Below are 14,100 nucleotides of genomic sequence, written 5' to 3'. Positions count from 1 at the left end.
CTGAGAACCACCTTGCAAATCAGAGAGTTATGTATAGATTTATGCCTAGTTTGGTGAGTTTGTCAACAATACCTGAGTGGGGTACTGTATCAAATACCTTAGCCAGGTCTAGGTAGGCAGTATGCATTATTTTTCTCATATCCATTGACTGGTGACCCTCTCAAAGATGTCTACTAGGTTAATTAGGTATGACCTTCTTTAGTAAAACAAAACTAGGATGGGCCCAGTGTCTGCAGGTTGCCAATATCTTTACGGATCATTTCCATAATTTGTCCCATGGCTTTGCATACTAGACTAGTCAGACTAATTGGTCTGTGGTTTCTGGGGTTGGTTGATGGTCCACCCTTGTGAAGAGAAATAACTGTTGCAGTACTCCATTTACATAGTACGTTGCCTGTTTTGAGGCTGCACTTGAAAAGTGACTTAAGTGGTCCTGCTAGGTCGTGTCCCATACTATTTAGGAGGCAACCTGGGATATTATCTGGGCCCATTGAGGCAGTGTGTTTGGCTTTACCAAGTGCTGCCATGACCTACTCCCTGCTAATGGTTGGGAGGGTAATGCTGGTATGATTTCATGGGGGGGTGGTGAAGTTAGAGCTGAATTTGTCAGCAAGCAGATTCACTATGTCACTCTGCCCAATGAAAGTGGTACCATTTATCACCAGTTCTGCACACTGCTCTGTGTTAACTTTAAGGTTTTGGACATAACAGTAGAAGGATTTGGGGCTGTTCTTAGCCTGGGAGGCAATCTTGACCTCTTAACTGACTGTATTGCATTTATTTAGTACTCTTATTTTCCAGTTTTGTTTAATTCATAGGTTCATAGTAGGCTATCTGCCCTAGGGCATTTATAAGCCTAGCCAGAGTGTATTTGGCTTTCGCCACCCATTTTAAATAAATTTTACTATGCCCTTTTTCGAGGTTAGTATACTGTGCCTCTATCTAACAGTGACACAGAAGTGATACCCGGGGTAAACCTACGATCTCCCATCCACTCAACAAGATTCCTCTTGAAGAGAGTCAGTGAGGGACTCTGCCTAACCTGGACTAGGATTTTATTCCAGAGTGAAGGGAGCCTCTGGGTTATGAATCTGTCCCTCCAGCATATCCTATTTATTTCAGTGCTGAGGTTCAAGTCTCTCGAGCGCGTAGCTCGATGGGATTTGGATTTTCTGAGGTGCAGCATGTCCATTAATTCCGGGTTGGACATGGCTTTATACGTCAGGCACAGATCGCCTCTGAGCAGGCGGTATGCCACTGAGTAGAGCTGGAGTTTCTTTAACCGGGCAGCATAAGGCATCTGTTTGAGCCCTTTGATCCTCTTGGTGAGGTACTTTTGGGGTCTTTCTAGTTGCTGCAGGTGTCTGGTAAGGTACATCCCAAAAGGGGCATTGTACTCAATTATGGGCCTGATGAGGGATGAGTAAAGAGGCACGATGACCTCCCCTGATCTAGATGTGAACCCCTTCATGATTAGGTGGGCTATATAAAATGTTTTTCTAACCACTGTGGTCACGTGGTTGTCAAATGAGAAATTGCTATCAAATTGGGTCCCCAGGTCCCTAATTACATCTTCTGTACTTAATGGATTACCACCTATGTGGTAATTTGTGGGCACTTTGTTTTTGCCAAAGGGGATGACTATACACTTTTTGGGCTTTAGCTTGAGGCCATGGTTCTGGCACCAGTTGTCTGTTTCTATGAGGCCCTTTCGGAGGATGCTTGTGTCGGCTGGAGAGTCGATTATGGCACCCAGTTTGCAGTCATCTGCGAACTTGGTCAGCCACAGTCCTTCCGTGTTGGCCTGTACCTCCGAGAAATATATACCGAACAAGAGAGATCCCAGGGCTGAGCCTTGTGGGATGCCACTTGTAACTGGTTTGGAGTCTGACATGGCTCCAGCAATTCTAACCATGTGGGTTCTGTCCTTGAGCCAGTTTGCAACCCATCTAGTGACATAGGGGTTTATATTTAAGCTGGTGAGCTTATCTATAATGCCCAAGTGAGGTATTGTATCGAAGGCTTTTGCGAGGTCCAGGTAGGCTGTGTGGACCACATTACCCTTGTCAATGGCCTTGGTGACTGTTTCAAAGAAATCAACCAGGTTTAAGAGGCAGGATCTGCCCTTAACAAAGCCGAACTGGGTAGGATCCAGTGTCTGTAGGTCCCCAATATCTTTATTTATGAGGTCCATGATGATCCTTTCCATAGCTTTGCAGACCAAGCTAGTCAGGCTTATGGGACGATAGTTTCCAGGATCCGTTGAGGCACCACCTTTGTGGAGAGGGACCATGTTGCTGTACTCCACTCTTTGGGTACATATTCTGTAGTAAGGCTGAGATTGAACAGTAGTTTTATGTTTGGGTTTAGCTCTTCTTGGAGTTCATGTAGGACGCAGCCTGGGACACCATCTGGTCCCATTGATGCTGTGTTTTTTTGCTTTGGAGAGGGCGGCTCTTACCTGAGCATCTGAGATGTGAGGGGGGCAACACTCTGCTGGGATAGATATTTGCCCTTTTGGTGGGGGGGGGGAGTTTGCGCAGAACCTGTCAGCTAGGATGTTGGCAATGTCTGTGGGTTCGGTGCATTTTTTGTCATTTTGGACTAATTCTGAGTATATCTGGGAATTCCCACCCAGGTTCCAAACATAACTAAAGAAAGCCTTGTGATTATCCTTAGTGTCCTGTGCAATTTTTCTCTCGAAGCTGGCCTTAGATGACTTTATGAGTGCCCGTAGTTTTTTGCTAATACTGATCAGAGATGCCTTCACTTTTTGGGATTTTGCTCTATCATGTAGTAGCTTCCTCCTTCTATTGTATAGTTTGTTTATGGCTGGGATCCACCAGACAGGATGTCTGCCTTTGGAGGATTGGGTCTTGGTTTTATTTGGGATTGCATGATCCATGCATTCCTGAAGGTGTCCATAGAATGTGTTTATAAAGGATTCTACGGTCTGGGCCATATTTTCCACAGGCCCGGGGGCTTTGAAGGATTCCACCGCGGTTTTGAGGAGTGTGAAATTTGCTTTAGAGAAATTTTTCACTGTGGTTTTCTGGGCAGGGGGTGGGGTCGGGATGTGAATATCCAGTGAGATTAGTTTATGGTCTGATCTTACCAGTGAGGGATACACTTCTGGTCTGGAGCATAGAGTCCCCATGTTGGTGATGATCAGGTCCAGTATGTTTTCCCCTCAGCTCTTGTCATTATGAAAGCTGCTCTTTCTGATTTTGGCCATGCCATTTTTTCCCTTTTGTAATATGCCCTGTTAAGGTTAGGATTCTACCAGTGTGGTTTGTCTTTGGGGTTTGCTTTGGGCTAACTTCTGGTCGGTACAGCAGCCTCTATGCAGCGATTTACAAGATTGTACATGGGTTTATGTAAACAATTTTGCATAGGTTGCAGTGAACTCAAGGATCGGAGGGGCATTGAATTTTGACAGGTTGTTGTTAATAGCACGTAGTTTGCTTTAGAATAGTTCCTAACTATTGGGTAAACTCTTAGGGGTGTCTTATTGATGGAATAATTGACCTGGGTGGACTTTTTCCATAAAAGCACTATAATGAACTTATTGGCATCGAGTTAAAATTTATGGCTTTTGAACCAGTTATTTGTCTGCGTTTGCCTGGGTTTTCCAAATTGATTTTTATTTTGAAGGAGAAAATTTTGTGATCTGACTTCACCAGTGAGGATGTGACATGGTGGGCAGCAGTGCTATCACATATTAGTGAGTACTACGTCTAGTATATTTGAACCGTTGGTTGGAGCATACATTATCTGGTCAAGGATATTTGTGCTAATAGAGTCCAGGAAGCATTGTGCTTGCAAGCTGGAGGCAGTGTACGTTTCCCACTCTACAGAGTTCAAGTCTCCCGTATAGAGTATATGGCTGGAAGGTGAGTGCTTCCAGCAGGTGTAGGTATGAGTTATGGGATTCTTGGGGCACAGATGGTGACCTGTAACTTGCTAGGTTATGGTAGCCTTGTCACTGCATGTACCACACATGAGCAGATTAGGGGGATTAGGCAACCCCTGCAGTGATGGAAGTGGTGATGTCACCACCAGGGGCATGATTAAGAAATAAAGCAGAAAAAGATCACATTCCCAGGATTCCGATGAGACCACAAAGAACTCTCATGGATGCCTAAAAAATGCCACTCTCCTCCAATAGTGTATGTTTGATCAAGGGGAGACTTAGTGCTCAGCAGACACAGGGACAAAATGACTCAAAAAATGGTCGGTTGTGAGGGTGCTATGGCAACACACCACATATGAACTCTTCAAAATAGCCTTCTGCTGTAAGAAAAAAAATCATATCACTGAATGGCTCAGTGTTGCATGTTTATACTAGATATATATATATATATATATATATATATATATATATATATATATATAAGTCTACTTCTGATTGTCGAAAACACACTTTCTCGACAAATAGAAGATCAAACCCATTTAAGTGAAAGTGCACTAAATCAAAAGTGCACTTTAGCAAAAGGCGGTTCTCCGAAGCACATTACAGTGGGGATAAGGAAATATATCATTTTCCCCACTGTACTGCAATCTCAGAGTTATTATATTTAAGTACGGGGGGTGCAGGGGGGCTTGACCCCCTACAAAATACTGTTTAAAGTATGTTTTTTTTTTTTTGTTTTTTTCCCGTTCGGAGAACCGGCTTTTGCGAAAGTGCACTTTTAATGTAGTGCACTTTCACTTTAATGGGTCTCAATGTTTCTTGTTCGAGATTGTGAAATTTTGATCAAGAAACATAGGCCCATATATATATATATATATATATATATATATATATATATATATATATATATATATATATATATAAATATATATATGTTTATACACACACACACACACACACACACACACACACACACACACACACACAGAGGTATATATATATTTTTTTCACATCAGCATATCAGAAAAATTGTAAGTACTGCAATGCAGCCACCTTGCCAATATTTGAATAGAAGTGAAAACTGTACAAAGCTATAAAAATGAATTTATGTACAGTATATAAATAACATGTTCTGCCAAGAGACACAGCAACAATTAGCTTTCATTTAATTTGGTCTGGAAATCTTTGTAAAGGGTTTTCAAAGTAAATCCTGGAACAGAATCAAATCGATGCATATTGGGCATAACTGTGCTGCACATAATACACAGATACTCAGGCAACTCTGTGTCTTTCAGCAGCTCTTAAAAGAGGAAGGTGATAGTCCAGCTTTATTTAATACCAAGACTTATCCATAGCACATAAATCAGGTCAATGATTAAAAAAAAATATTAAAGAATTTATTTTTATTATTTCACAAAAAATACATCAAAATACCCCCAGAAAATTGGGGAAACAATTTTATATGCAAATTTGTAAAGTAAACAAATGGACATGTTCCCAGTTTTTACTTGACTGCCCTTAGGGCAATAGCCTGCAGACTTGGGATCTACTTCTGTTGGTAATGACTGCTACATCATCAGTCATACTTTCATCTGTCAATATGCTCTCCTGCTTACGTCCATCTTCCTGTAATGGAAGAGACTTGTACTGTCCAGTTGACCACACCGTTTAATTGCCTCTGCAAATAATTTCACAACCTGAAAAAAGATGCATGTAAAGATTATAATGTACTACAGTATATGAACTGTACAGTTAAATAGTAATTTTATATAATAAAATCGGAATGCTGTTTGCCTTTATAATGCAGAGGTATACTCCCTGGAAACGAACATACGACCAATTTGGATTTATTACGTCTAAAATCATAATTATAAAATAATGAAAGGATACATTGTAAGAATAACAAACACATTTGCAGTTTAAAACACTCCATGTATTTGTCAGTGAAATGTTTCTCCCCCCGTGCTCGTAGCTCAATATCTCCCTGATGAAATCAGAAGAACAAGGAAGAGAACCACGTTTTCCAATATGGCAAACAGATCACACTCAGGGATGACCCACACCTGCAGTATATTGACCAAACAAGACACCTGAACCCTGAGTTCCAGGATAAAAATGAAATGGGATCAGGACATCTACATGCTCATTCAGTTCACAGCAGGATGTGAATGGCAGTCAAGGTCATGCCTCAATCTATGGCCTACTGCCAAGCATGTATCACCTGTCTGTAGAGGAAAAAAAACAAGCTACCCTACTTGTTTCTATGTCACACAATAGTCTGACTGACCACAGCAGTGGCGAGAGTCTGATCTCAGCCTACCTTCTACAGATTTTACAGCAAGAAGCTCAGCCTGTAATCTCAAATGACTTATGTGAAGTCCTTTCTGCTGGGGTCACTTTACCTTAACCACGGGCGAGATAAGGTGAGCTCTACACCCCAATACATTTTGATTTTAGTATTTGATTTGATTTTGTTAACAGTGCTAATTCATAGTTTACAAACAACTGATTTCAGCCATTGCCAGTCAGTACAAATAATACAAATCATTCTGATGGTCTATGTTACATAATAAGTGAAGTAATCATAAAGAGGATAAAGAAAGTGATGAGTGCAAAACAGAAAAAATACATATGTGCATAGTGGTTATAGTAAATAACATGTATAAGGAAGCTGAAAATTAGCATAATTTTTGTACCACCTTAGGATTTCTTTTCAGGACCCGAGATGTATTCTACTGAAGGAAGTAAGAATCACAGCAAGAATGGTGAGAACCACCCACCATTCAAGAAGCCAGTGATGATTATGACACCAGAAGGAAGTCCATGGTAGGGTGATGGCTTTGTAAAGGCTAAGCACAGCAGCATTCTTTGCAAAACAACATTCTCAGGCATAAAGATGTTATCCAAGTAAAGCAGGATGGTCCAAGCCTGTATCATCTGCAACATTCCAAGCAAGAATGGCAAGTAGAAAAACCTTAAATTCCTTGACCATGTCAATGAGCAAGAAAAAGAGAGCGGACACTGGAAAACTCTGCCCTGATAGAGGTCATTCTCAGATTAAAGCTCAGAGAGGACTTCTCACTCTTTTGGGCACTTTCTTGACCTGTAACCATATAAGTACCAAAATTATGAGCATTACCAGACAGTATATCACTAGGACACCAGTAGCCAGTCATCCAGGTAAGAGGAAAACTGGAGAATTTCTCCTCCAAGACCTCTGCCACACTGGCTAATGCCTTGGTAAACCATCTGGGTGCATAGATTAAACCAAATAGCAGCACTTTAAATTGAAATTGGAGCCATCTACAGCAAATCAAAGAAAGTCCTTGTGCTGACCCTACACATTGATGTCCTAAAAGGCATCCATCAAGTCCACTGACACCATGCAAGTACACTGTAGAAGCAGAAGCATGAACCCCAGGAGAGTCGTCATTAGGAATTTGATGCTCTAGATATACTTAATGAAGTTAATGAAAACCAGAATGGTGAATAAGACTCCTGTTTCCTATATAACTAAGACAAGTCAGGAGTAAAACTCCTTGCTTTTCACTGAAGAAGAACCCGGCTCAATGGCACTAATCTAGAGTAGATTCTGGGCCTGTTTGAAGGATGCTTCCAAGATAAACTGGTCACTGAGTAAAGTCCTTTCTGGTGCAGGACCAAAACTTTAAAGATCCGGTATGTTGACCATACTGAGCAACTACTGGTCCTTTCCAATGGCCCTTCAAGGAAAGCCCTGTACAGAAGTCAGGGCTGCAATTACTGACAGATAACCTATTCAGCGAACTACTTAGTACAGCAAAATGGAAGAGAAAGGCAACACTACCTTTGCACTCTACAAGGGATCTTGCTGCTCCTTCTCTTTGAACTGGGTCAGCATATAAGAATCAGAAGGGGCCTGAGCATCACATAAATCCAACACAGGGATCAGTGCCTATCTTCTCTTTGAATGGCATCAACCAGATCCTGAAAGGGCTGACCACAGAGAACCTCACATCTCTGCACACAAAGTAAATACATCAAAGTCCTTTAGACATCATGTTTTGAATGAAGGCTTCAGCAGAAGTATTATTACAGAATAGTGGTTAACCTAGAAGGCATACAACAGCAGTGTAAATTTTCTCTTTGAAATAAAGACTATTTGAATTCCACTGCACTTCTATTGTATGTCGAGAAATATTTGGTGGACTAATGAAGTTGTGTATTAGACAAACTCCCCAAAGATTTGACCTAATAGTTAGGGATCTGGGAACATAAGTACAGTAATTTGGCCTTCAACCAAAATAGAGAAGACAGTAGAAACATTATTCTATATCTCCTAACTCATAAGCAAGCGTATGGCATCCAAGTTCAAAGACGTTATAGTACCACTCTACTCTGCCTTTATCAGACCCATCATTGATTGCAATGACCCCTTTGACATGTACCTAACCAAGCACTTGCAACAACTGGAATGCCCTGAAAGGTTCCTCACCAAGAAAATCCAGGGCATGTATACCCTGTCGTACACTGATCGCTTTAAAGCCCTATCTCTGTCTCCTACAGGTTACTGAGGAGTAATCTATATCTGGTATATGAGGCATCCTCAGATCCAGCTCTGATGTACTTTACAAAAAAAAAAAAAAAAGCACCAAACCAGGCATGTCCAAGGGTCAGTTTCCGGTGATTTCTCCTGTCCACCTGGTGAATCTGGGCATACTGGGGCAATGCAGCAATTGCCTCATGTACACAAACAACCCTCTCCTCCTACCACCCAGCACTACAACCTGTGAGAGATGCACTTACATAACCAAAATGGAAGCAAAGCTCTCTCTACCCAAGATTGTGCTGGACAGTCAAGAGGAGAAGGTTAACACCCACACTACACCTCAAGCAACACATAGCCCTTCTAAACCCACACCACCAACACCCACATATAGCAACACTAAATCCACATATGCAGAGGCCCTTAACTGTAACCTGCCCAAGCAACAAGGACCTCTGAAGCTGAAACGCAAACAAATACCAATCACAACCAAAGTGTCACATAGTTCACAACACCAGTGTGCCACCCAGCAACAGCCCCTAAGGCAAGACAATGTACCTAACACTTTAGTCATAGGTGACTCTATAGTCCGGCACACTGATGTCCCTCTCACCAGGTTGAACAAGGAGAAAATTACAGTCAGCTGCCTGTCGGGTGCCAGGATCCGCCACATAACGCATGCACTCAAGTCACTCCACAACAAGTACAAATATGACTCTGTCATTGTCCATGTTGGAGTGAATGACTGGAGACGTACCTCCCTGGACTACATGAAAAGAGACATGGAAGAGCTCTCGGATCATGTGGCCCAGGCAGGTATGACCCTAGCCCTGAGTAGCATCCTGCCTTCGCCCAGAATTATACCACAATATAAGGACAAAATGATTGACTTCAACAATTGGCTAAGCTTCTAGTGTCATTCAAAGGGGATCCAGTATCTGTCTGCCTGGGACGACATGATTGACAGACCACGATGCTTTGCCAGAGATGGTCTGCACCTGTCGCCCCTAGGATTCAGGTTACTGGCTAAGGCTCTTGCCACCCCTATAGTGCCTTTTTAGGCAAAGTTCAAAGGACAAAACCACCACCGTAACAGGTACAAGCATGCAAAATCTGAAGGTAATGCTACTCAATGCTAGAAGTCTAAACCTCAAAATGCACTCTCTCGAGGCACTCCTAAAAATGGAGAACATCGATATCTGTGCAGTAACTGAGACCTGGTTCAAGGCTCCAGAGAGCACCCCTGCAATACCAGGCTACAACTCTTACCACACTTTTCGGCCACCAAAGCAGGACCGAAACACTAACGGTGGAGGAGTGTCAATATTCACCAAGGATATTCACACCACCAGGCTAGTTGCCCAACACAATGCGTCTGAAATTCTCCAGGTGCAACTAACACTAGGTAAGACTGCAATCCAAATTGTAGCTTGCTACAGATCCCCCATCATACCCCAAGATTCTCACTACACCTTTCTAAACATACTGGAAAATATTAAGATAGAACCAAACACCCTAATACTGGGTGATTTTAACTACCCTGCCATTAACTGGGAAAACTACTCATGTACCAACACCTTTGTCCAACGGTTCTTGGAATTCATAAATTCCAACGCCCTGGATCAACTAATCCATAGTCCCACCAGGGGCTCCAATATCCTAGACCTGGTCATTACCAACATGGGAAATCGATGCTCCACACCTATGGTCACCCCCTCGTTAGTCACGTCTGACCATAAGCTAATCACCCTTAACATCCACATCCCACCCCACCCCCAGTAAGGAAACCTCCATAAAAAACTTCTCCAAAGCCAACTTCATGCTACTCAAGTCAGAAGTGACAAACTTCATGACACCCATGCAGACGGGAGCTGAAAGTTCAACTGCTGAATCCTACACTAAGGCACTGTATGAGCACATCCACTCATGCATAAATCGTGCCATCCCAAATAGAACCAAGATGCTCTCATCCAAAAAAAAGAAGCCAATCTGGTGGTCCCCTGCCATAAACAAACTTTACAACAAAAGGAAGAAACTGTTGCAGAAAAGAGGAAAATCCCAGGATACAAAAAACTTCCTTACCAGCATCAGTAAGAAACTGAGATTCCTCATAAAATCCTCCAAAGCTAGTTACGAAAATAAAATTGCCAAAGATTCCAAAGACAACCACAAGGCATTCTATAGCTATGTCAAGAATCTAAATGGCAATGCTCAGATCTGCTCTGAGTTAAAACAGAATGGCATTAAATATACTGATCCCAAAGATATTGCCAATATCCTGGCAGATCGATTCAGTGCCAACTTCACCCCCCTCTCACCCCCTAAATGGCCCATCTCAATACCGGAAGATTGCCAAATTCTGGTAATAACGGCCACACAGGTACAAAACGCACTCTCCAAAGCTAAGAATACAGCATCCATGGGACCAGATGACATCCCGGGCTGTGTACTACATGAACTACAATATGAACTGGCACCTCACCTAAGTGTCATGTTTAATCATAGCCTCACCTCAGGTTTTGTGCCCACTGAGTGGCGCACAGCTACAGTTATCCCACTCCACAAGGGGGGATCCACCTTGGATCCCGGAAACTACCATCCCATCAGTCTGACGAGCCTTATCTGCAAGGCCATGGAGCGTATTATCATGGAACTTATAAACAAAGACATTGCCAACCTTCAAACACTGGACCCCACCCAGATTGGGTTCGTGAAGGGCCAATCTTGTCTCCTGAACTTGACTGACTTCTTTGAATCAGGCTCCAGAGCCATGGACAAGGGTAAGTTGGTCCACACAGCCTATCTAGACCTTGCCAAGGCCTTTGACACCATCCCCCACTCTGGAATCATAGATAAACCTACTAAGCTGGGCATTAATCCCTACATCACTCAATGGGTTGCTAACTGGCTTACTGATAGAACCCACACTGTAAAAGTAGCCAACTCCAAATCCAGCTCCAGACAAGTGACAAGTGGAGTACCTCAGGTTTCAGTCCTGGGACCGCTCTTGTTTGGCATCTACTTCTCTGAAGTACAGGACAACACTAAGGGACTCTGGATAACAAAGTTCGCAGATGACTGCAAACTGGGAGCCATTATTGAATCTCCAAATGATGTGGATACTCTACAAAAGGGCCTTACAGAAACAGATGCTTGATGCCAGAGCCTTGGGCTCAAGCTCAATGCCAAGAAATGTATAGTTATCCCCTTTGGGAAAAAACTTGTATCCGTGAATTACCATATAGGTGGCAGTACACTAAACACCGAAAGTGTGATAAGAGACTTAAGGACACAGGTGGATAGTGGTCTCACCTTCGATAACCACATCGCTACAACAGTAAGGAAATCCTTCTATGTGGCACACCTCATCACTAAGGGCTTTTCATCCAGATAAAAGGAGGTCATTGTCCCACTGTACTCATCCCTCATTAGACCCATTATAGAATACAATGCCCCGTTTGGTATGTACCTCTCAAGACATCTGCAACAACTGGAAAGGCCACAGAAATACCTCACTAAAAGAATCACAGGCCTAAAGCAGATGCCCTACGCTGACCGCCTTAAAAAACTCCAGCTATACTCTGTCGCATATCGTCTACTCAGAGGCAATCTTTGCTTAACATACAAGGCCATTTCAAACCCAGAGCTGTTGGAGTACTTAGCTTTTAATGAAGACCTCGGGTCTGAAACTCGAACACGAAAATCTCAGGAGTCAGCCGACCGGCACTTGCGAACTGCTTCTGCTTCGGGCACCACACGGCACGAAAGACTAAATAAAATGACGTCGGCTGCATCATTTATACCCCTGATGACCTGACATCAGGGAAGAGGCGACAGCAACCGACGCAGGACCCAAGACTGGAATTCAGGCCAACTGTAATGAATGCAACAGTGAAACACGAAGAACATCTCAGGAACAAAACTGGGTTGGGTTCCCGCTAGGAGTGTAAAGACCCTGGGGGGGGTCATTAGCCTAGTATAAATGTATGAACCTATGAATCCTCTGATCTTTAAATAAGATTTTCTGTATGAGTGGAAGCAGTAGAGAGACAAACACAAAGTTCTTCCCCCAAGACAGGGTCAAAGTCCAGGAAGAAGGCTGCAGGATCTGGCTTTATTGAACAACATCACTTCTGCATGATGAAAAAATGTCTGTCTAATGAATAAAACCTGAACCATGGGTTCTGATAGCTGTTATTCACAGCCCAGAGCTGCAAACTAACTTTCAGTGTCTGATAGGTTGTTGGAAATACTGGAAATACACAAAGTCAGAAGAAAATAAAAAAAAAAATCAGTAGCCCTTCTACTATGATCCTGTCCCAGGCAAATATCTGCCTTCTATCAGGGGATAATGCCTTTACATCCCTTGTCTGAGAGTTCACATGGAGGATCAGAAAGGATAGTGGTTTTGGCTTCCATTTCTTTATATTGATTTTCTGGAAATAATAAAGTAATGAATTAACGCTAAAGAATACTGGATTCCTTAGAAGAACACGAACACCAACAAGATGAAATTCCACTGGTTTAATAAAAAAACTAAAACAAATTCAGATTTAGCGCTTTCATCCACAAAAATGTGGACTTTCTCAGAAAATTTTCTGGAAATGACAGCAAGGGAAAGCTGTTTAAACTTCCAAATTATGTCATTCAGCAGTTGTCCATATCAGGATGACTGCAACAAAGATATATATTACATCAGCACACAGGGTGTATGGCTAGACATCCAGGTGAAGGAAGACATACACGCACTACAAAGAGGTATAATTAGGTCTAATCAATCATAACCTGCTGTTATGCGTTCTCAACAATGATGCCAAGATTCACCCTTGCTCTTCAGTCTTCAGGTTAATTTCTTGGCCTCGCTATCGAGGTTAATTTCTTGGCATCCATGTCTCAAACACATAATAATGTTACAATCAGAGACTCGATCATAACTCTGTATATGAAATACTGTTAAAAATCAGTTCAAGGAATAAAACAAATTGAAAACATAAAAACAGTTAAATATTGAATAATTTATCCATTTCAGTTTTAAAACACTATGAACTGATACATGCTCATTTACACCTAGTAGTTGTTCTGCTTTTGACATCAATTTCCAAATCATTTCGCAGTATTCCTTCTTCTTAGTACACGCTCCACCTCTATATTCAACGTGCAAAAATAAACGCCCTCTCCCAATAGGCCATTATAATATTTGCAAAAAACAGAGTGCAAGACATTCCCATAGTGACCCTTGTTTCCTGATGGTAACACTCAACATATTAATATCCAAAAACAGAGATGAATTTAGACTGAAGTTTAAACCTCACAAAATGTAGACAAGTAGAATCATAGTGTAACTGATGTCTTACTGAAACCTCTGTACTGCTACCCAACAGACACTAGAAGCAAGTTCCTACCAGCTTGTTCAAACAACAGATGAATACCTGTCTTTCTGAGCTCACTAGGTGAAATACCAAGAAAGTCAAAAACACCAACTAAAAATAGGATGAACCAAACCAAGGAATGCTCCACGAACTACTGAATACCAAGTACAGTGGTAGAATCATACACTGTTACACCAGGCTGCAAACAAACCAATGAATACGACGCAACTAGTAATCCAAAAACTGAGGTTTATTGAAGCGCTTTTCGTTTGCAACTGTTTGCAAACTTCTTC

The 14,100-nt window shown here is 42.1% G+C and overlaps 1 protein-coding gene across 1 annotated transcript in view; it reads right to left on the bottom strand.

Moving 5' to 3' along the window:
• Nucleotides 1-5,301: 5,301 nt before the first annotated feature.
• The window catches only part of CPS1 (carbamoyl-phosphate synthase 1), a 531,928-nt gene continuing 523,129 nt past the window's right edge, over nt 5,302-14,100 (bottom strand). Inside the window, exon 38 of the mRNA XM_044075706.1 lies at nt 5,302-5,610. Within this exon, the coding sequence (XP_043931641.1) occupies nt 5,509-5,610 (102 nt within the window). The 3' untranslated portion in view covers nt 5,302-5,508. The remainder of the gene's footprint in view (nt 5,611-14,100) is intronic.

Source organism: Protopterus annectens, chromosome 6.part1 (genome assembly GCF_019279795.1).
Source record: "Protopterus annectens isolate FY-2018-M chromosome 6.part1, PAN1.0, whole genome shotgun sequence".
Taxonomy (NCBI): domain Eukaryota; kingdom Metazoa; phylum Chordata; order Ceratodontiformes; family Protopteridae; genus Protopterus; species Protopterus annectens.
This window is presented reverse-complemented; position numbering and strand designations above follow the sequence as displayed.